The sequence below is a fragment of the Lolium perenne genome, chromosome 2 (genome assembly GCF_019359855.2).
Source record: "Lolium perenne isolate Kyuss_39 chromosome 2, Kyuss_2.0, whole genome shotgun sequence".
Lineage (NCBI taxonomy): Eukaryota > Viridiplantae > Streptophyta > Magnoliopsida > Poales > Poaceae > Lolium > Lolium perenne.
Window position 1 is genome coordinate 32,028,824 of NC_067245.2, and position 22,950 is coordinate 32,051,773.

General features: G+C 47.1%; 2 protein-coding genes across 2 annotated transcripts; one reads left to right on the forward strand and one right to left on the reverse strand.

The window, feature by feature from the left end:
• The first annotated feature begins 285 nt into the window (after positions 1-285).
• LOC127331711 (momilactone A synthase) lies at positions 286-1,536 on the forward strand. Its single transcript, XM_051357892.2, has 2 exons — positions 286-435; positions 535-1,536. The coding sequence occupies exons 1-2, from the start codon at positions 404-406 to the stop codon at positions 1,406-1,408; spliced, it is 906 nt and encodes a 301-aa protein (XP_051213852.1). The 5' UTR covers positions 286-403; the 3' UTR covers positions 1,409-1,536.
• Positions 1,537-6,499: 4,963 nt separating this feature from the next.
• LOC127331712 (F-box protein At5g49610-like) lies at positions 6,500-13,777 on the reverse strand. Its single transcript, XM_051357893.2, has 3 exons — positions 13,637-13,777; positions 12,987-13,492; positions 6,500-7,421 (listed from the first exon to the last, which is right to left on the reverse strand). Exons 2-3 carry the CDS (start codon positions 13,474-13,476, stop codon positions 6,748-6,750), a joined length of 1,164 nt encoding a protein of 387 aa, XP_051213853.1. The 5' UTR covers positions 13,477-13,492; positions 13,637-13,777; the 3' UTR covers positions 6,500-6,747.
• Positions 13,778-22,950: the final 9,173 nt, after the last annotated feature.

Here is a 22,950-nt window from a genome sequence, read left to right on the forward strand (position 1 = left end):
ACGGGATGAGGTGGTGATCTACTGATTCATCGTGGGCCGAAAATCAAGGGGGCCAACTGTTTAGCAGCAAATCCACTGCAGCCACGTCCTCCCGTAAGTCAATCACGTAGAAAAAATCCCGTAGGTCTAGCATTTCTGGGCTATAGCACAGCTCACGTCGGGTCAGCAACCTCGAGCTGGCAGAGAACGGAAAACGAAAGTACATAACTAGCACATGGAGTGGGTCGGTCCGGGGTGGGTGAGCTAATGTCAATAGTTTCTTGTTGCCGCCAGCAATAGCATGGGAATGATCTTCAGTCGGGATCAATGCCTGCCAACGATCCAGATTTCCCCTGTTATTTAATGGCTGCTCCGTTCGCACATCGACTCAAAGGAGAAGAGGAGACCAGACGAGATAAACAGGATGTACTATCGCAGCATGCAGCTCCTTCTCAGGTATGGTGCATGCATTTCGAAGAAGACTAGGCCCTCCCTAGATTACGAATAAGCAGCTAAAACACGGTGTACTCGAAATTCTTTGTGCGTGTCTTGCAGGGGGGCGATGGGCGGAGCTGCGCCGGAGTCGCTGGCTGGCTGCGTCGGCCACTACTGCGGCTACTCCACGGCCTCAAACTCCCAAAGGTTGGCCGGAAAAGTGGCCATTATCACTGGTGCCGCCAGCGGTATCGGCAAGGCGACCGCCACGGAGTTCGTCAGGAACGGCGCCAAGGTCATCCTCGCCGACATCCAGGATGACCTCGGCCGCGCCGTCGCCGCAGAGCTCGGGCCGGACGCTGCCTACGCCCGCTGTGACGTCACGGACGAGGCGCAGATCGCCGCCGCCGTCGACCTCGCGGTGGCGCGCCACGGCCGGCTCGACGTCATGTACAACCATGCAGGTATCACGGGGCCCATGGCCGTGGACTCCGTCACGTCCCTCGACGTCGCCGACTACGACCGCACCATGGCCTTCAACGCCCGGTCGGCCGTCGCAGGGATCAAGCACGCGGCGCGCGTGATGGTGCCGCGCCAGGCCGGCTGCATCATCTGCACCGCGAGCACCGCGGGCGTGATCGGGGGCGTCATCGCGCCGCCGTACAGCATCTCCAAGGCCGCCGTCATCGGCGCCGTGCGGGCGCTGGCCGGCGAGCTGGGCCGCTACGGCGTGCGCGTGAACGCCATCTCGCCGCACGCCATCGCCACGCCATTCGGGCTGCGCGGGTTGGCGGAGCTGCTCCCAGCGGCGACCGAGGAGGATCTGAGGCGGATGGTGAAGGGAATGAACGAGATGGGTGGCGGGTCGGTGCTGGAGGTGGAGGACATCGCCAGGGCGGCAGTGTACCTCGCGTCCGACGAGGCCAAGTACGTGAACGGGCATAACCTTGTCGTCGACGGAGGGTTCACAGTTTGCAAGCTGACCAAGACGTAGCGAGGATTTACTCGTGTATATGGCATGACTACTTTGTCATCGTTGTAGCGAAGAATGGACACCCATTGTTTTTTGCTTCTGCATGTTGATCGTGCTAGCTTGAAGATAACATATATCACGACCCCGCATGTTGATCTTGCTTCTTTTCCCCTTCTGCTAAACCGATCGATATTTCAGAGGATAGGATGGGGCTTTGACAACGGTGGTGTGACCAACCAAAGGAACGTGATGGAGGACAAAGGGTTTGGCCTGATTCACCACGTCAGCTTCCCACCGCCCACGATTCTGAGTGATCATTCCCTTCCGTCGACACAGAGCTGGGTTCCACGGAGGAAGGAGATGGGTTTGAGGCTAGAGTAAAATACATGGTAGATCATTCAACTTATCCGTATACTTCGCTTTCATCAGAGAAGTGACACTTACGGTTATTAAAGATGCGTAGGTGTGTCACATACGGTCACTGCAGACAATACAACTACGTATTTGTTGACATGGTGATGTGGGACCTTTTGTCAACGGCTGTGCTCCAACCAGCTGGAGTTTTTACATAAAAGCACCTAAAGTTTAAGCGTGGGACGGGTGGCCCTGCGCGAAGCAGCCCCTTGGCCGTCCCGGAAAGCACTGCCCCTCCATGCATGCTTGTACCACCGCATCTCGCCGGGTTAGCACCTCCAGCTCGGCTGGTCGGAGATTTTGGACTTTTTTCACGCGATCCTGTCAACTAGCATGGTGGCGACGATGGCCAGGTCATGGTACGGCAACGGACGTGAGTTGGGGCAATTTGTGCTCCTCATTGTCGTCCTCTCCCTAATATTCTTCCTCGCCTCGCCGGCGGCAGAGCGCGAGCGCACCTCTGGCCGGCGTACGAACTGCACGAGCCTCACACTTCGTCGGCGAGGCGTGTATGCCAGCCGTTCAAGGTCATCGGCTCCTAGCCGCGCTGTCTCGGCTTGAAGCTCCGGTACGTGTCGGCCAGGCGTAGTAAGTTGTGGACGAGGTCAAAGGCGACCTGGGGTAGCGGCGCTTTGTCCCGCCGGCGCATGACATGGTGGAACTCACGGCGTGCGTCGTCGGGGCACCAGAACACGACCTGTTCGACGGAATGCCAGAGTGTTAGCCTGCCGCAAGAGGCGACAAACAGCTTGACGGATGGTCGGCGGCGAAGAGGATTTGGCTCTCGAGCGCGAGCATGTCGAACTTGATCTGCTCGGCGTGCTGCTCTAAGGCCATGTGATGTATGAAGTACTCGGACGCCACCGGCGTCGAGCTGTCGGCATCATGACGACAACGAAGCAGCTGTCCAGCATCAGAGCTCTTTCTGCATGCTCCGCCAGTATCATCACCTAGTCAACTCGTCGCTCTGCCGGCAGCGCCGCGACCTAGCGATCATCATCAAACCCGCATCAGGCTTGCACGTTCTCCATGAGCGGGATGTTGGCCTCGGTCAGGGAAACGGAGGACGCGGTCTAGGCGGTGTGGAGCATATCCTGCTGTAACATGCACTTGTGCATGCATGTTAATCCTTTTAGACAGTTTCAAACCAGTCGCGCCGTGTAATCAATCCGCACCACACCGTGAGAGCACGTCCTATCGTATACGTGTAAACTATCGTATACGGTTTACACACCAGACCAAACCATACTAAACTTGTAGCAACAGTCTGGTTTAAGAGCATCAAGGCGTCGAGGTCGCGGGATCCACCGCCGCGCTGCTCCAGCTCCCACGACCTGGAGGCGTCGAGCTCCAGCGCGCCGCACGAGCTCCAGCGCCCCGGCCTCACACCGCCTTGCCTTCTTCGAGGGCTCGAGCTCAAGCAGGCTGCCCCCACCGCCGCGGTTTGACCACAGCGACTACGCGGCGGACGAGGACATCGCCGCAATCGCGGCGAGGCTGGAGATGGACGTGCCCGCGCTCAAGCGGGGCGACTTCGTCCTCGAGGCGGCCCTGGGCACGGTGACCAAGCTCGTCGAGGAGAAGTCCGCGCGCTACACCGACAAGGAGCAGGAGTGGCGCCACGAGCAGGTGGCGCATGATGAGTGCTAAATCGAGCTCGACATCGACTAGGCTATCGGCTCCGCCACCGCGGCACATAGCTCCGAGAGGGTGAGCGTTTACTGCTTTTGTTCGCCACAACGGCGCCATTGGCGTAGAGAAGCGGAGCACTAGGCTCCGCTGTTGATCTCCGTGTTTTGTATGAACAATCTTTGGCGCGAATCAAATGTTTAAATTATGCAGTTTATTATCACGTATCTTAACTGCGTTCCTGTTTTTCGAACCCCAAATCCGCGTTGGGATACCCCTGGATACACGAATTTGGGATTTGCAGTTTGCCGTATCTACTAGAGATGCTCTAAGGAACCGGCACAAACCGCGAATGCCAAGGGTGAGGGACAGGAACGTACGAGGACGCGCGTGCGCGGTGCGCCAGCCTGCGGGACAAGGGCACACGAACGGATGAGGTGGAGACGATGTATGAAATAAATAACCTTTATGTGCTTTTCTCTAAAAAAAAAGGCCGCCACATCAGCAAATATGTTTTTTTCGATAAAGGATGCTTTATTACTTTAAGAAGCAATTACATCCAGCCTCTGCATAACCAGGATGCACACAGCCGTTTTGTTGTCTCAAGTCCAAAAAGATAAATAATAAAAACCAGGCGAGATACATATCGGAACGATGAATCATATGACACCTAAGGTGTAGGTGGGACATCTATCCGTAAACTATGCTGCATTCCCCTGGTATGATATACAGAGGCTTTTCCAACTTAAATTGGTATGTGTAGTTACATATTTGGCTTATGCCACTTGGTTCTTGATTTTATCTTCTTAGTTTTTTGTATGTTAGCGTAGACTTACTAACAGTTCTGTTGATGTGCAAAAGAACTTCAACACCAGGAATTCATTAATTGGAAACACGTACGAAACCAATGGGAAGATCTTTTACTTGCAAAGACCTTCAAATGGTGAAGATCAAATGCTGAAATGATGATGAAGCAAGAGCCCATACATTGGCACATATGTTCAGGGCAAATGTTGTACCCCTTGAAAAGATTTATGGCCGTCAAGTGGGAACGCTAGTAAGTGATACCTTCTCTTCACATACTATTTCATATTAACTTGCAATATCAGTATTACAGTGCTATACACTGAGATAGTGAGATGTAAGATGCATATTGCCTCATTCCTGAAAAGCTAAATATGTTTAGAGGGCATATAATCTGCTTGATATATATCATTATTTAGTTACACAGATGTTTCTTTTGTACATGTCACTAATACTACAGCTATCCACTTCATGGTATTTCTACCAGATCTATGTGGTCAAAAGTTTATGAAGGAGCTCCCCAAGCAAGAACTGGATGTAACATCTACATCCAGTTATCTAGCTTTTTTTCTAGCAATTAAATCCTGCATGGTAGAATCCTAGTGTAATGGATAATGTGATGTGTGTGGTTATCAAATCCTTGGAATTTTCTTCCAAGAATCTTAGTGGGATGAGTTGACTAAGCTAAGCAATACGTGCGGCTTGTAGCAACTTGGCTTTCTTCCTGGAAAATGTATGAATGGTCCTCGATGTGTTGCTTTCTCTAAAATTGTTGCAGCTGAGAGCCTCATATGCATTGTGTTATGTTCCAGCAGACTGCAACATTGTTAATGAGATAAGTCATATTGTAAATTAGTCCTAGCAAAAAAAAAAATCCTACAAAAAAACCAGCAGCCAAGCATTTGTCTGAAATGGTGAAAGTCCCATGAAACAAAGTAGTTGCCATATTTTGGTAACAATAGCTGCATTGAGCTGAAGTAGCACCAACAATACAAAAAAAAAAAAAACAGTGGCACTACTCAAATTACTTGTCGATGTGGTAACAATCAGGCACAAAACTAGGCTGATCACCAAATCACAGCCAGCTTCCCAGATATGCCTGCCTGAGCAAAAACATCTCCACACAAAGAGCAGGAGCGACCAGGTCCCAGAAGCAATAAGACCAAAGTGTGTACTGAGCATGAAAGACCAAAATATTAAGCTATATACCATGACTTCTCATGAAGGACGGAAAAAAATCGTGCTTTTTAATAATGCAAACTGAAATGAAACAGAGCAGAAGTGGAATGTTTTCAGAGTGGTGCGGCTGAGATGTGTTAATGTGTTTCAAATAGATGCAGCTGAGAGCCCCAGATGTGTTGTGTTATGTTCCGGTCCTATATGCATGGAACCATGTTCATCTCAGGATGGCCTGCAGCGTTGTGTTGGTGAGTTCAGTAAAGCCATAAACAAGAAAAACAAAAGAGAGACATGAAGCACCAACCCTACAGCCATACAGTGAAGTAAAACTAGCTAACAACAGCCTAACCAGATTATTACCGACCTTCCAGCAGACTGCAACATTTGTTAATAAGATAGTAATATTGTAACTTAGTCCTAGCAAAAAATAAAATCCTGGACAAAAAACCATCAGCCAAGCACATCTCTGAAATAGTGGAAGTCCATGAAACAAAGTACTTTCCATATTTTGGTAACAATAGCTGCATTGAATTGAAGTAGCACCAACCAGACAAAAAAACAGTGGCACTGCTCAAATTACTTGCCGTTGTGGTAACAATCAGACACAAAACTAGCTGAGCACCAAATCACAGCCATATGTTCCCACATGTACCTAAGCAAAAAAAAACTCCACAGAAAGAGCAGGAGCGATGAGGTCCCAGAAACAATAAGACCAAAGTGTATACTGAACATGAAAGATCAAAATAGTAAGCTACATACCCCCTCTGTCCTTGGCGTCGTGACCAAGATCCGTGATGAGGCAAGCACCTGGGCAAGAGCTGGGGCACCTGCGCGTCGTTTTGCCAAACACCTGGGATGTACACTGATCTCTCATAGTTTTGGTTGTTCCCTGGTTGTTGGTTGTTCCCTGTCCTGCCCCTCTCTGCGGGTTGTAACTGATAAACCTATGTTCATCTCCTTCTTTTCAATGAAATGAAACGCAAAGGCTTTTTGCGTTTTCTCGAAAAAAATAGTAAGCTACATACCACAACTTGTCATGAAGGACGGAACAAATATCGTGCTTTTTAATAATGCAAACTGAAATGAAACAAGGGAGACAAGTAGAACAGTTCTATAGCATAGATAATCCATTGTTCACGACAATAACATGATCCACAGGATAGCATAACAAGCACCGAATGATGATGGCAGAAGTGCTAGTACTTTTGACATCCAAATTGTTCAGTTCTACTAGTATTACTAGATACTAAGAACAAAAGACATGGCTTAGCTGCTCCAATTGATAGCACATTAAACAAGGGGAGTCCAAGACATGATGGGGAGTCCAAGGCATCTTACAGCACAATGAGGAATGGAGGCACATTGTTGACAGCCTCTTCTTGTTGTTGCCTCTCAAACAATGGAAGTGAAATCATGCTCTCTTGGAGGCGATGCTTAGTGAGTGTCAGGTAGTTTTCATGCTCCTCGATCTCAACATTTCCTAGAAATGTACCATCGATGCCACAATGCAGCAGACGCCAACCCACCTGGATCAACAGCTCGCGCTCGTTGATTGCAACCATCCTCGGGACATATTTCACTTGCAAATCAAGCGGTGGTGCTGCCACAATAGCTCGCAAGTTAATCCGGTACTGGAAGCCCCAGGTCTCAGCGTCATAGTCCTGCAACACCCAGACATCTAGGGTGACGCATTCAAGTGTGGTGCTTGACAAAGCAAGGGCGTCACCCATGTCGAGCAATGACACCATGTCGCCCAGCTGCGCCGGACGGCTCATCTGGCGGAATGTCTCGGCTACGGTGTCAAATACCGTAATGCTGAGGCCCATCGGCCAGTGCAGGCTACCACGATGATGCACTGGTGGCCAAGTGGAGGACTCAGCGGCAGGAGAAGCTATCGGCCACTGGATGAGTCTTGGCTGGTGTGATCCCACCGTGAGGACGAAGTAATCAGGTGATTCATATTCAACTCTGGCGTGGCTCATGACCACCCAGAGAACCCGGTGCTCTCCTGATGAGGGACGGTATATAAAATAAAATTAAAATAAAACATAAGTAAGATCCAGTACTAGCTTCTACACACTTCTACTATATTCTAGGTAATATGGTCCTCTAGTTATGTGTGTTGTAGTGGTTTCCAGAGTATTCTAGTAGAGGTTGTAACTAGGATATTTGTAGTTCTTTCCCTAGCTTATGTAGTGTTCTCTAGAACACTCTAGTTGTGAGTAGAGCTAAGTAGTGAAGGCTCATGCAGCCTATAAATAGAGGTCCAACCTCTACCTATGAAACCAGGCTATGTACCATCTACCTATCAATAAAGAGAACTTTCTGTTCTTGTTTTTAAGATCTTGGATTAGATCTTGTGTTGAGAGTTTGGATTGAACTCTTGACAGCCCCCGCCCCTAGAGCGATATCTAGCTTACGCCCCTAGAGCGATATCTAGCGCAGCACGTTGAAGCGGTTCCTTCAACATTTGTGCTGTCCACATTGTAGCAACACGGTGGAGCTGTTCCTCCACAACTTTGTGCTGCTTCAGGTGGTATCAGAGCCCTGCTGATCCGTTCAAGTTGCTGGTTCCCTCATTGAGAGCAAGCTGCAGCAAGCAATGGAGGAGTTGGGAAAGAGAATGGATGCTGCAGAACAACAAATCCAAGCGTTCCGTGAAGACCTTAACCACAAATTTGATCAGCTAGTTGAGATGGTAAGAAAGGGTGTTCCTCCTGTTGCCAATGAAGAATCATCAAAGGAGGCAGATGATAGGCGTCGAAGAATGGGAGGTCGTATTGAAGCAAAAACACCTCATTCACGTGTTGTTCAGCGTACTTCAAGGAGGCCAATGTATGCTGAAGCTTCCGAAGGTGAAGAATATGACGAGGGCCTTGAAGAACCTGATCTCCATACATATCCGAGAGTACACCGCTCTACATATGCGAGGGATACATACAAGGTGAGAGCTGAGATCCCCACTTTTAATGGAAATGTTGATATTGAGGGGTGCCTTGATTGGTTGTATGAGGTGGAGACTTTCTTTGAGGTTATGGATATTCCTGAAGATCGTAGAGTTTCTTTGGTTGCATACAAACTAAAAGGAGGAGCTGGTGCATGGTGGCATCGCCTTCAAGAAGATCGCAGGCTAAGAGGAGAACCTCGTGTGAGATCTTGGCGGCAGATGAAGAATCTTTTGAAAGGGAGATTTTTGCCTGCAGATTACGATCAGATCCTATTTATTCAGTTTCAGAATTGTGCTCAAGGAAATAGGACCGTTTCAGAATACACGGAGGAGTTCCTAAGGTTACAAGTGAGGTGCCACCTTGGTGAAACTGAAGATCAACAAGTTGCAAGGTACATCAATGGTCTCAATGATGCTATCCAGGATCGTTTAATGATGCAGCAAATTTGGTCCCTTGATCAAGCACAAGCTCTAGCTTTAAAGGCAGAGAGATTGGTAAAGGCAAGAAAGGCAAGTAAGGCTCCATATTCTCATATGGAAGACTCATCTAGGAGTCACTCCCACGAAATGGAAGAAGAGACCACTCAACCCGGTGCAAAAGAAACTGTCCCAAAGCAAGCCGGAGGTAAGAGTAGGGCAAAGCCTGTGATAAAATGCTATAAATGTGGTGAAGAGGGACATGTATCTAGCAATTGCCCATTGAGGAAATTTGTCAACACAACAATCCATGATGGCAAAGATGGCAAAGAATATGAATCTGAAGATGTAGAAGGACAAGATATTTGTGAAGAAGAGGGAGAAGAGGTGGTATGCGTGATTCAGCGCCCCTTGTGCTCAACACCGCAGCCCGACAACCCACAACAAAAGAAAATATTTGAGAGCAAATGCACGGTGAATGGCAAGGTATGCAAACTAGTGATTGATGGTTGCAGCTGTGAAAACCTTATCTCTCAGAATTTGGTGAATCATTTAAAGCTTGAGACACATGATCGTCCAAACCCCTACACTATTGGGTGGATCAAGAAAGGAGTGAATATGAGGGTGACCAAACAATGCAACCTGCCACTCTCTTTGGGCAAGCACTATCACGCAAATGTGTTATGTGATGTTGTTGATATGGATGCCAGCCATGTTCTTCTTGGGAGACCTTGGCAATATGATGTGAATACAACACACAAAGGGAAGGACAATTCCTACTCTTTCACTTGGAACAAGCGGAAGATCATCATTCTACCAAATCAATCAAATCGTAATAGCTCCAAGGAGAAGGAGAAAAGTGACCACAAACGGAGGCTAAAATCATTCCATGTTGGTGATAAGGTGATGGTATACCTCCGGAAAGAAGGACCACCATTAGACAACAAAGAGAAACTTAGATGGTGGAAATACGGGCCCTTCCCTGTTCTAAGGAAGATAAATGATAATGCCTACATGATAGATCTTCCAGCTGAGATGGGAATATCTAACATATTCAATGTGGCAGACTTGGCTCTTTATCATCCAGAACAAGCACTCTATGAAGATAACTCGAGGTCGAGTTCTAAACAACCAGGGGAGAATGATGAGGGACGGTATATAAAATAAAATTAAAATAAAACATAAGTAAGATCCAGTACTAGCTTCTACACACTTCTACTATATTCTAGGTAATATGGTCCTCTAGTTATGTGTGTTGTAGTGGTTTCCAGAGTATTCTAGTAGAGGTTGTAACTAGGATATTTGTAGTTCTTTCCCTAGCTTATGTAGTGTTCTCTAGAACACTCTAGTTGTGAGTAGAGCTAAGTAGTGAAGGCTCATGCAGCCTATAAATAGAGGTCCAACCTCTACCTATGAAACCAGGCTATGTTTTTTTTTCGAAATGGGTTTCCCCAGCCACTGCATCAAAATGATGCATACGGCCGCTTTATTAAGATTTAAAACAAATCCAGTTGTACACACGAACGACTAAAGACTTATTACAAATCACGGATCACAAAGGGTCTCAACAAAAATGAGCCATCTAAAAAAGAATAGCAACATGAAGCTTCTTTGCATCAGCATTCCAAACGCCTATCAGCAGACCATCCGCACCGGTTGTAGAAATCCCGTGCAACCATAACCAGGCGGTTGCACCCAATATCCATATCCAGTCGCACGTCCACCGACTGTAGATAGGACCACATATGGATCAAGTGTGTTGCTAAAGGAATGACCTGCAAAAATGATGGGAAACTCTTTTTGTTAAAGATGCAATCATTCCGAACTTTCCAAATCGCCCATAAAACAGCACATACACCCACTCTAATATGAGCTTTTTCTATTTTGGGCACCCCATTCAACCATTTCCCAAACAAGTTTGTGATGTTTAAAGGAGGAGTTATATTGAAAGTCATGTAAATAATTCTCCATATCATCTGGGTGAACGGACAAGTTAAAAACAAGTGTTGTATATTCTCCTCATGATCACAAAAACAACATCTCACATCCCCCTGCCAATTACGTTTGGCTAAATTATCCTTCGTGAGTATAACCTTTTTCTGAAGAAACCACATAAAAATCCTAATCTTCAAAGGTACCTTCATCTTCCAGATGTATTTATTAAGAAAAACAGAGTTATCATTAAGCAAATCAATATACATGGATTTAACCGTATAAATACCAGAGGACGTGAGGCTCCATTTGAAAGTATCTTCGCTATCCGAGAGTTGTACCATGATTAATCTATTTAACAAATGTGTCCATCTTTCCCATTTATAATCATTCAGGGTTCTTCTAAAGCTGATATTAAGCGGTGAGGCTGATAACACATTCTCAACAGTAACATTCATGTGGTTCACTATGTTATATAAAGATGGGTATTCACTAGCCAAAGACCTTTGTCCTAGCCAAATATCCTCCCAAAATCTAGTACTCTGGCCATTACCTATTTGAAACGAACCGCGTTTAAAAAATTCATCCTTTACTTTCATCAGTCCCTTCCAAAAAGGTGAGTCAGTTGGATTAGCAGAAACCTGAGAGAGAGTTTTAGAACTTAAATATTTCTTGTGCAACAACTCTTGCCACATACCCTCTTCATTAATAAGTTTATGTAGCCACTTGGCTAACAGACTTTTATTTTTGAGTTCTAAATCCTCAATTCCTAACCCTCCTTGTTCTTTCGGCCTGCATATTATGTTCCACTTTGTCAACCTATATTTCTTTTTATGACCATCACTTTGCCAGAAAAAACGAGATCTGAAATAATCCAATCTCTTCCTAACCCCCTTTGGAATTTCAAGAAAAGAAAGCATAAACATGGGAAGACTTGTGAGAATAGAGTTAATAAGTACGAGACGATCCCCGTAAGAAAGCATTTTACCAATCCAACTACTTAATTTTCTCTCAAATCGATCTTCAACTGGTTTCCAATCCCCATTTCTTAACTTTCGAAAATTTATCGGGATACCCAAATATCTGAATGGTACTGATCCAATGTCACACCCGAACATAATTTTATAGTCACTCTCCATCTCCTTGGCCTTACCAAAACAAAACAACTCGCTCTTATGAAAATTTATTTTCAAACCCGACAGTTGCTCAAAAATACATAGAACTAATTTCATGTTTAACGCTTTGTTTAAATCATGCTCCATAAAAATGATAGTGTCATCCGCATATTGTAGAATCGAGACCCCGCCGTCAACTAAATGAGGAATCAGGCCAGCTACCTGACCATCCTCTTTCGCTCTCGCAATCAAAATTGCTAGCATGTCTGCAACAATGTTGAAAAGAATAGGTGACATCGGATCACCTTGTCGAAGCCCTTTTCTCGTTTGAAAGTAGTGTCCAATATCTTCATTAATTCTGATCCCAACACTACCCTTTTCAATAAAGCTTTTTATCCAAGCACACCATTTTGGCGCAAAACCTTTCATTCTTAACACTTGTTGTAAAAAAGACCATTTTACTTTATCGTAAGCTTTCTCAAAATCAATTTTTAAAAGAACCCCATCTAATTTCTTCCTATGGAGCTCATGTATTGTCTCATGCAAGATAACCACACCTTCCAAAATATGTCTGCCAGGCATAAAAGCTGATTGTGTCGGCTGGACAACATTTTCAGCTATATGTGCCACACGGTTAGTTCCAACTTTAGTAAAAACTTTAAAACTCACATTCAACAAACAAATGGGTCTATATTGTTGTATTTGAATAGCATTTTCTTTTTTCGGCAAAAGGATAATTGTTCCGAAATTAAGATGAAAAAGAGGTAGCTCGCCTCGTTGAAAACTCACAAACATATCTAGCATATCCGTTTTTATTATCTCCCAAAAAGTTTGATAGAATTCCGCCGGAAAACCATCTGGCCCCGGCGCTTTGTTTTTCTTCATCTGCATGATGGCTTCAAAAATTTCAGTTTCCGTAAAATCCTTAGTTAGGCATTCATTTTCTTCAACAGAGATAAAGAGAACTTTCTGTTCTTGTTTTTAAGATCTTGGATTAGATCTTGTGTTGAGAGTTTGGATTGAACTCTTGACAGCCCCCGCCCCTAGAGCGATATCTAGCTTACGCCCCTAGAGCGATATCTAGCGCAGCACGTTGAAGCGGTTCCTTCAACATTTGTGCTGTCCACATTGTAGCAACACGGTGGAGCTGTTCCTCCACAACTTTGTGCTGCTTCATCTCCAGATGTGTGGTGCCGGTAGAAGGCGACTACGGTGACCGTGCTGAAGCCTGGTCGTAGTGGAGGATGTGGCAGAGAAGCACACCTGCGGGTGGTCGGGTTGCAGATGTAGAAATCAGCTTGCTCCGACAGGATGAGGAGGCCGTCACAAGCGCCGTGGTGTATAACGTCGACTATGGTAGTAGGGGTGTACCGGACGAAGGGCCGTATCTTTTTATCACTGCAGACATCGGCAGCAGCGGCACTGGGGACTGGGAAGCGGCAGAGGCCCTCCCGGTGTTTGATGATGGGGAGCGAGGGCTGGCGGCGGTGGTGGTCGAGGATGAACTTGTCGGTAGAAGTGCCGCTGCGCCAGGACCTGCGGACGGCGCGGCAGCGGAGTACGTCCTTGGGCGGCAACCGGAAGAGGATCTCGTCGACGACGAGCCACTCCGGCAGGTCGTCAAAAACGGTCGCGCCGCTGCTGTCCGGCATGCTAACCGCTCGATCGCTGGTAAAGGGGGGAAAAAGAAGAAGCAAACATCAGTACGAATTATACAAAATGCAGATGGGGCGACGGATTCGGCGCAAGAAAGAAGTGCTTAGATCTGCCGGCTTAAGAGAAAGAATGGAAAGACTGAGCCGAGAGGATTACTCTGGAGCGAGGGCGGCGACTTCCGACGCGACGGCGTCCTCGGCGTCTCTGCACGGGAAGACGAACAAATCAATGAGCCGTGCACTCGGGCCTTGGCAGCGGAAATCCGGATGTGAATTATTAGAGCATCTCCACTCGTCTCCCCACGGAGCCCCCACGGCCACTTTTTTTCATCCGGACGGCGAAAAACGGCCCAGTCAGGCCCCCGGTTCCTCATTTTGGTCCGGATTTGAGCCTATTTTCGTCCGGACTCCCCATGCCATCCTCGGTTTTCCGGGGGTCTCCCGGGGACTCCGGATGAAGCTAAACCAACCGCCCACGCCCACGTGTCTCCTCTTTCGTCCGGATTCCCCGAGCCATCCTCTTTTTCCCCGAGAAACGCCGCTTGGGGAGCACACGACTGAGAAACTACTCCTTCCCACGCCAAATCTTCCTCCAATCCGGACGAAAATTTCGCCGGATTTGGGCGTGGGGAGCGCCAACGAGTGGGGATGCTCTTAGTATTGGCGAAGGAGGATGTGAGGAGAGGGATGGGATTGCCGGTGTGAAGTGCTGCGCCGGTCGATGGGACTAGACGAGCAAATCAATGAGCTGTGCTGGCTTTTTAGGTTTGCAGTATAGGCTGGTCTTGATGAGCGGAGACAGGCAAAACTTTGACCGGATGATCCCTAGCTTCTGCAAAACTTTGGGTGGTATTATTGCAGATAGATTTTTTTTTTTTTGAAGGGGGGGAAGACCTCATTTATTCAAGGTCAATAACATAAGGAATACAAAGGCCCGAAGGCGGGTCAATAAGCCACACACGGCGACCCCCATCATCTCGAATGACACTTCTGGCGAGGCTGTGCGCCTCCTTATTCGAGCTCCTGCGTTCATGCCCAAACGTGAGCTCCTGAAAACCCCCTTTGGACTCGACAATCTCTCGAACGATGTGTCCGTAGACCCCCATAGATCCTTCTTCCAGATTGCGGATGACCATCTGGCAGTCACTTGCAATATGAACCTTGGTGGCGTTGATATCGCATGCAAGCGCGACACCTTCTCTACACGCAAGAGCCTCCAGTGTTTCCGGGTCCGTCCTTCCTGGCAAAACCACGGCCGAAGCACCCAAGAACTCGCCTGCCTCCGACCTTGCCACTGCAGCGATCGTCCCCTTGCCCGTCCGATTGGACACAGCCGCATCCACATTCACCTTAACGAAACCCTGTGGCGGCGGATACCACTTCGGCTGGCTTGTCGCGGCTTCCACCAGACTCCTCCTCCTCGGCTCCTGCCTGCCAAGCGATAGGTCGTTGATGAAAGACTCCACGAAAGCGTACGTCGAGAGTGGACTCTGGTAAATTTCCTCGAACAAAGCCTTCCTCCTTGCATGCCAGATCGCCCAAAGAGTAACAAAAACTCGAGTCTGATCTTCCGGCTTAAGAGTCTCAATGAGATTTGCTAGCCACTGGCGAGCGTTGCCCTCCTCTGACCGGCACATGTGTTCTGTGATCTCCTCGTCAACAAGAGCCCACACACAGCGTGCCATGGTGCAATCAAGCAGCGCATGGCGCCATGAGTCAGCTGCACCACATAGCCTACACTGATCACTATCGGCCATCCGCCTGTGGTGACGGACATCGTTGGTCGGCAAAGATTGCTTGGCCAGCCGCCACAAGAAAATCTTCACCTTTGACGGCACCTGGGTGTGCCAAAGTTTTGTCCACTGGTTCTCCACCTCCTTAACATTCGACGAGGTTGCTGAACCATCTAACCATGCTTCCCTTTTTTCGCGAGTGTGCACCAACATCTTGTACGCCGACCTGACAGAGAAGATCCCCTTACGGTCGTAATGCCACGCCCAACAATCCGAAAAACGTCGGTGGCTCAAAGGAATTTGAAGGATCGATTCCACGTCCATTGGTAGGAAAAAACGCCGAAGTTCCTCTTCCTTCCACGTGTTTGTGGCTGCCTCAATGAAAAACGCCACCTGTGTAGGCGGTTCTGGACACTCTTCACTCGGAACATGTAGACAGGCAAGAGCTCGAAGCATACCATCCCTCGGTAGCCATTGATCATTCCAGGGATCAGTTTCCTCCCCAGTCCCAATCCTCCTTATAAGTCCCTGCTTCAAGACTTGTAACCCTTCATGGATACCTCTCCATACCCGCGATGGTGATGATCCCACTTCAGCGGAAAGCATCTCCGTTGTTGGGAAATAGACTGCTTTGAGAATGCGAGCACTCAACGACTCAGGATTCTGCAACATCCGCAAGCCCTGCCTCGCAAGCAACGCCAAATTGAACAACTCAATGTCTCTAAAACCAAGTCCACCCAGATTCTTTGGTTTGCACATATCACTCCATGCAACCCAGCAAGTTTTCCTCTCACCATTTCGGCTCCCCCACCAGAACTTGCGCAGCAAAGAATTGATATGGTGACACAGGCCAGTAGGTAGCTTAAAACATGCCATAGTAAAAAGACGCTCCAACCATCCCTGGATACGGCTCCAAATTCGATCCTTGATGTACTTGAAGGCGCCATTCAGGGAACGCCCAACATCCGATGGCATCCCCAGGTATTTCTAAAACAGCGTCTCATTATGAACGTCAAGAGTGGCCTTGACTCCATCCTTTATACCCCTGGGACATTTCTTGCTAAAGAAAATAGAAGATTTGTCCCGGTTAATTCTTTGACCCGAGGCCAAGCAATACTTGTCCAGAATTTCTTGAACCTTCCCCGCAATCTCCGTATCTGCCTTCAATAGCAACAGGCTGTCGTCCGCAAAAAGGAGATGACTGACCGCCGGAGCCGACGGAGCCACCTTTAAGCCATTAAGATCTGACGAGTCACTGTGGTGTTTTAAGAGGCACGAAAGGCCCTCTGCCGCTAACAAGAAAAGATATGGTGAAATTGGGTCACCCTGTCTTACCCCTCGTGAAGGTAAAAACCTTCTTAACTTCCCTCCGTTAAACAGAACCTGGAAAGATACTGTGGTCACCAACCGCATAACTGTCTTCACCCAGATTCTGTGAAACCCCAGCTTGATCATTACTGCCTCCAGGTATCTCCACTCAAGCCTGTCGTAAGCCTTCCGCATGTCAAGTTTCAAAGCGCAGAAACGATTCCGCTTTGCCTTATTCCGCTTCATGAAGTGCAAGCACTCGTAAGCAGTAATGATGTTATCCGTAATCAAACGCCCCGGAAAAAATGCCGACTGTTCCTCGGAGATGATTTCTGGAAGGCAAATCTTCAGCCTATTGGCCAGCAACTTTGAGGCAATCTTGTAGATAACGTTACATAAGCTGATCGGCCTAAATTGGCCCAGCTCCTCCGGATTGGCTACCTTAGGTATCAACACAATGAAGGTCTGGTTAATCTCCTCCATATTGTCCTCCCCCTTCAGTACTCGAAGCACTGCCATCATCACCTCTTCTCCACAAATGTCCCAATGGGTTTGGAAGAAATGGGCGGGAAACCCATCCGGTCCCGGAGCCTTAGTTGGGAACATCTGAAAAAGGGCCTCCTTGACCTCTCTTGCCTCGAAAGGCTTGAGCAGCTGATCATTCATTTGCTCCGTGACCTTAACTGGAATCACGTCTATTACTTCCTCCATATTTGTTACACCCTCAGAAAGGTACAAATTCTCATAAAACTCACTAGTTTGATCCGCCATAATCTGTTCATCTTCAGTAAATGAACCATCAGCCTGTTTCAGTTTGTTTATATGGTTCCTCTTTCTTCTCTTACTCGCCCGTAAGTGAAAGAAACGCGAGTTCTTGTCTCCCTCGGCAAGCCACTGTACCCTGGAACGTTGTCTCCACATGATTTCTTCACGCTGGTATAATTCCCCCAGGCGTTTGATCACCGCATCCTCTTCTTCCGTTGGTCCCGTCCTGGATGGTGTTGCACGCAACCCAGTCAGCCTCTCGCTCAAACATCGAATCTCCCGCCTCACATGGCCAAAGGTATTACGTCCCCAATCCTCCAGGGAGCCCGAAACACTTTGGAGTTTCTCCTTCAGCTGTGTCATCGTCACTGCCCTACCCTTCTCTTGCCACACCTCACCTAGATGCTGCTTAAACTGATCATGAGACTCCCACATAATTTCATACCTGAAGATTTTATCCTCAGTTAACCTCCGCTGGCGTGCCGTTTCCTGCCAAGACAACAAAATGGGGCAGTGATCAGAGGTCACTCCCGTTAGGTGACGCACACGTGCGAGAGGAAAGCGAGCACTCCACGTCGCCGTTGCTAGCGCTCGGTCCAACCGGACCCTGCAGAAAGAGCCACCCACCACCCTCCGTTCAAAGGTCCAAGGGTTTCCCTCGTATCCCAAATCAGCAAGCTCGCAAACATCAATTGCTTCGCGGAACCCTGCTATCTGGGCTAAGCTTCTGTCTGCCACCCCATCATGTTCGTACCGATGGAGGACTTCATTAAAATCTCCAATGCACATCCACGGAAGAGGAGAGGAAGATTTTATAAACTTTAGCATGTCCCATGTTTTGTATCTCTCAGCCGTCGTTGCCTCACCATAAATGCAAGTGAGACGCCACGGTTCTTTGTTCCCCTCTGTAATCACAGAATCCAGGTGATACTGAGAATACGGCATAATCTCCACTTTTATTTCATTATTCCAGTACATGCAAAGGCCACCACTACGCCCTCTACTACTAACAGCAAAAGCCTTATCAAAACCTAGCGTCCTAGCTAGGCCTTCAGCCCGTGTTTTATGCAGCTGCGTCTCAACTACACAAAGCACAGTAGGTTTGAAACGGGTAGTCAAATCTCGAAGCTCCCGAACTGTCGCATCACTACCCAAACTGCGACAGTTCCAGCTCATGCAACTCATGGATCCTGGCGGCACTCCTCATCGGAGCCCGCCTGCATTTTTTTATCCTCGCTCGTTCTTTGCTTCTTCGGCATTGGTGGCTTAATCGGCGACGGTGGATTCTGGGTACCAGGAGGTAAAGCCAGCAGCTCCCCAGCAACCTCCGTCCCCTGCTGTCCCCGCTTCTCCCCTCCGTCGGCCAGCACCATGCCCTTCTCTTCCGCAGCAGCGTCCCCCTGGCTAACCTTGCCAGTCTGCCCACTAGTCGGCCTCTTTCGAGTTTCAGCTCCGCGGCCAGTGGCGCGTCCACCTCCACGTCCTCCCCCGCTGCTTCCCACTGCCGGTCCCCTACGGACACCGGTAGTTTGGGGGTGCCAATCTTCCTGTGGTGCCAGCATCCAGTCACCATACTCCTTCGCCTCTTCTGTGTGAACTCCATCTCCACACTCCAGGTCACCATGTCCAAGGATTCCACACACATCACAGAACCTGGGCAACTTTTCATACAAAACCTGGAACCTCAGCTTTGGTTGACCCTCTGGATGAAGTCCCACAGCCCTCACCAAAGGTTTGTTAACGTCCAGCTTAGTCCTCACCCTAACAAAACTGGTTCCGCTCGCTCCCAAAGCGTATAGGTCTACTCCAAGCACTTCACCAAGCCGCGCAGCCATGTCGCGCACTATTGCCTCCTTCCGAAACAGAGGCGGCACTACCCTGATCTGAGCCCACATTAGGATGTGGTTTAAAGCCACGGCCAAAGGATCTGCAATGCCGTCATATGGTTCTAGCATCACACCCATCTGCCTGAAGATCCAAGGTCCCTCCAACATGACCCGGTTCCAATCCCCCAAGCACGACACCTGGAGAACAAAGAGATTGTCCTCCACCGGGCGGATTGTCCACTTCCTCGCCAGACCCCATGCCACATCCATCTTCTGAAAGAACGGCTGGTTGCTAAACTGCTTCGTGGTATGAACCTTTACCACCGCCATCCACCTTGCTTCCTCCTTCAAACTGATAAAATCCTCCCGAGGCAGGATCACATCATCCAGCTCATCATCCTTCAGTGCCAGACGCTCCAGCATCGCCTGCACATCCTTCTGATCTCTCGGGCCCGAGGACCCGCCCTCCTTCGGAAACTTCGCCGCCATCTAGGGTTCCACCCACTCGCGGCCCGCCTCCCTCCGTCGATCGCGTCCTCCCCCACCACCAAGGCCGGGCAGATGTGCAAAGACACCCCCTTAATCAGCCCGAGTGGAGGGGATTAGGGATTTACCGGAGAGGATTCGGTCGGCGCCGGAGTTTCTTCCCTTCGCCGCCTCGATCGCCAGCGTCGGTCTAAACCCTAGAAGAACTAGGTCTGTCTCTCTCATGGACGTACCTGCTTCACTATTGCAGATAGATTTTAACCCTCGTGGTTTGGCTTGCGGGCCGGTACGTCCAGCAGCCCGACCCATTGTATCCGTGTTGATTATTTTTACCCCTTACCACATACAAACAAATGGAGTGAATTTAAATAAAGTTAAAAAGCGTGAAAATTTGATAAATATTTCAGTCATTTAATATAATTTACATCGACAAAAATTAAACCCTAATTCCTAGCACCATTGTTTTCTTCATCGTTGGAGACGAGGTCGACAAACGGCAGAGGCGTCCACAATCCTCGGTGCGCCCAAGCAGAAACTTACGGCAGCATGTTCGGAGGCGGGTGCGGCACTTATTGCGGCGGATTGGCTGGTGGCACGTATTATGGTGGGGCGGCACCATCTGGTCGTCCCACTACGACAGCGCGTGTGGCTGCAGTGGTTGTGGTGGTGGCAGAGAGGCGACGTGGTCGGTTGGACGACAACCGTCCAGGGAGGGCAAGGACTCCTTGTTTGATCTGTCCCTGGAGCAGCTATCTATCCCATAATATGAGTCATGTCTTTTGTTCTTAGTCTCTAGTGCTACTAGTATAACCAAGAAAATTGGATGGCGGAATTAGCACTTCTACTTTCATCAATGTGTGTTCGTTATGCTGTTTTGAGGATCATGTTAGTGTTCTAAACTATGGATTACCTATGCTACAGAACTGAACAATTTGGATGATGGAAGTAGCACTTCTTCTCTCATCATTTGGTGCTTGTTATGTTATCTTGAAGATCATGTTATTTTTTTAAGCAATGTATTACCTATGCTATAGAAGTGTTCTACAATTATCCCCTGTTCAAAAACAGTTTGCATTGTTTTTTTTTACTGGAAATTTCATTCCACTAAACTTGTTGCATAGCAATATCACTAGCAAGCAGACCCGTTACAAAAGCAGGAGCGACGTCCATCCAACTGGACCAGAGTTCGTTGTTCTGGTAGCCAAACTTAGCCAATCTATGGGCTGCATCATTACACTTTCGGCGACAAAACGTGAAATAAGCAATATTGAAATGCAAAATGCTTAAGCTCCTCGCCTCACGCATCAGGACACCTATGTCTCCAAGATCGTGCACTAACCAGTGTAGAGGAATCTGACTCAAAAATCACCTGCTGAAAGCTCAGGTTTGGTTGCGGTTTGAAATGCTTATTCAACTTCATGAGAAGTTGTGCCATTTGAATTGTTGAAATGGCTGGTTCAGAATTCCGTTATCTAGCTTGATGTATTAATATCTTACATGTTAGTACACACGTTGGTCTTATCGGTCCTAGCATTGGTTGCTCCTGCTCTTTGTGTAGAGGTGTTTTCTCAGGCATACTAGACCATAAGAGCACGCGTTGCCACAACCGTCCATATTAAAGAAATAAACTTTGGAGATATTTGAATGAAAAATTTAAAATTGAATAACATAATGACATGTGATAAATTCATAATATGGTTCAAAATCAGGCATACATTAAAACATTGAGAAATAGTATCCAAAAAACATTTATAACATGGAAAGCATACATAATATGAAGGCTGGAGAACACAATTATAATAGTGTTAGTACTTACAATCAATTACCTTAATACCTAATGCATATCGAGATTTAGTTTGGCCATCAAGTCAAAATATACGAGTTAAAAAGACCAAAATTGTGAAGTCGGGAAAATTGTTCCCTATACCACAGGATATATTAGCTTACATTTCTAGAGGATTAAATAAAGCAAAGAAAAGTGTGAACCCTTTATTAATAAGGGCTCAAAATGTTTTTTGCACATAAATCCAAGGAAATAGTTACTTAGAAATGGAACAAGTTAACCATGCATGTCCTTAATAAAGTATGTATAATATCATAAATCTTGTGTTTCCTAACAAATGGCACAACGCTGGAGAAAATATATAATTTGTAAATATCCAATGATTCTTAAAGAAATAACAATGGCATACGCGAGGGAGTAGACAAAGAAAAGAGAACATATCAAAATGAAACTACGATGAATATGACTAAGTAGCTAGTATTCATTAAAAATGTTAGCATATGCTCGAAGAAACAAATAACAGAACTGAAAGTGTCTCTTTCCATGCCCAGCCATTTTAAGGACAAAAATGAACACGACTATTTGAGAAAAATCAGATGATACAAATACTTGAAACTATCAAATGGTATAAATATCTATAAAACACATACAATCTCAAGACCGAGTGATGCAAACCTCACAATAAAATTATACAATTTGATCCAACACCTAACTGAACACATGTTAAAGGGAATGCAATGTTGGGCACATAGCTTCAAACAACAAACAATAGATCTCGGAATGAAAGCGGCCACCCACTTATCCAATTTCAATAGCACAAACACATACATGGATACATGTGACTTAAGGTCATGGTGCATTTTTGCGACCTTGATGTTTCAATCTCATCATATGCATTTTTCCTGATCAAAACAAATACAAATAAAAAGTACATGATTATGTATGAAGTCCACACAAAAACAAACATGCATGAAAAAACGAATGAGTTATCGGTGACAATTGCTGGGACCATGCTGTTTTGAGGATCATGTTAGTGTTTTAAACTATGAATTACCTATGCTACAAAACTGAAGAATTTGGATGATGGAAGTAGCACTTCTTCTCTCATCATTTGGTGCTTGTTACGTTATCTTGAAGATCATGTTATTGTTTTAAGCAATGTATTACCTATGCTATAGAAGTGTTCTATTGTTATCCCCTGTTTAAAAACAGTTTGCATTGTTAATAACACGCAAGGCATGGTTGCGGTTTGAAATGCTAATTCAACTTCATGATAAGTTGTGGCATTTGAATTGTTGAAATGGCTGGTTGAGAATTCCCTTATCTAGCTTGATGTATTAATATCCCACATGTTTAGTACACACAGTCTAATCGCTCCTAGCAGCTAGCACTTGGTCACTCCTGCTCTTTCAAAATGAAACTACGATGAGTATGACTAAGTATTTGGCCTGACGGACGTTTACATAGGCCTCGCTGCCGAAGGCGTCGTCGCTGCTCGCTGGAATCCTTGTAGGTTTTTTATCATCTGCATTGGTTCCTCAAGCAGTCAAGCACAATCGCACACGCACTT

What these genes read in the sequence shown, in the direction of transcription:
- LOC127331711 (XM_051357892.2), top strand. Translation starts at nt 404, where the DNA reads ATGTACTATCGCAGCATGCAGCTCCTTCTCAG. An exon ending in AGCATGCAGCTCCTTCTCAG is followed by an intron (nt 436 to 534) that starts GTATGGTGCATG and finishes CGTGTCTTGCAG; the next exon opens with GGGGGCGATGGGCGGAGCTG.
- LOC127331712 (XM_051357893.2), bottom strand. Translation starts at nt 13,476, where the DNA reads ATGCCGGACAGCAGCGGCGCGACCGTTTTTGACGACCTGCCGGAGTGG. An exon ending in TGGAGATGAAGCAGCACAAA is followed by an intron (nt 7,422 to 12,986) that starts GTTGTGGAGGAA and finishes GTCCCTCATCAG; the next exon opens with GAGAGCACCGGGTTCTCTGG.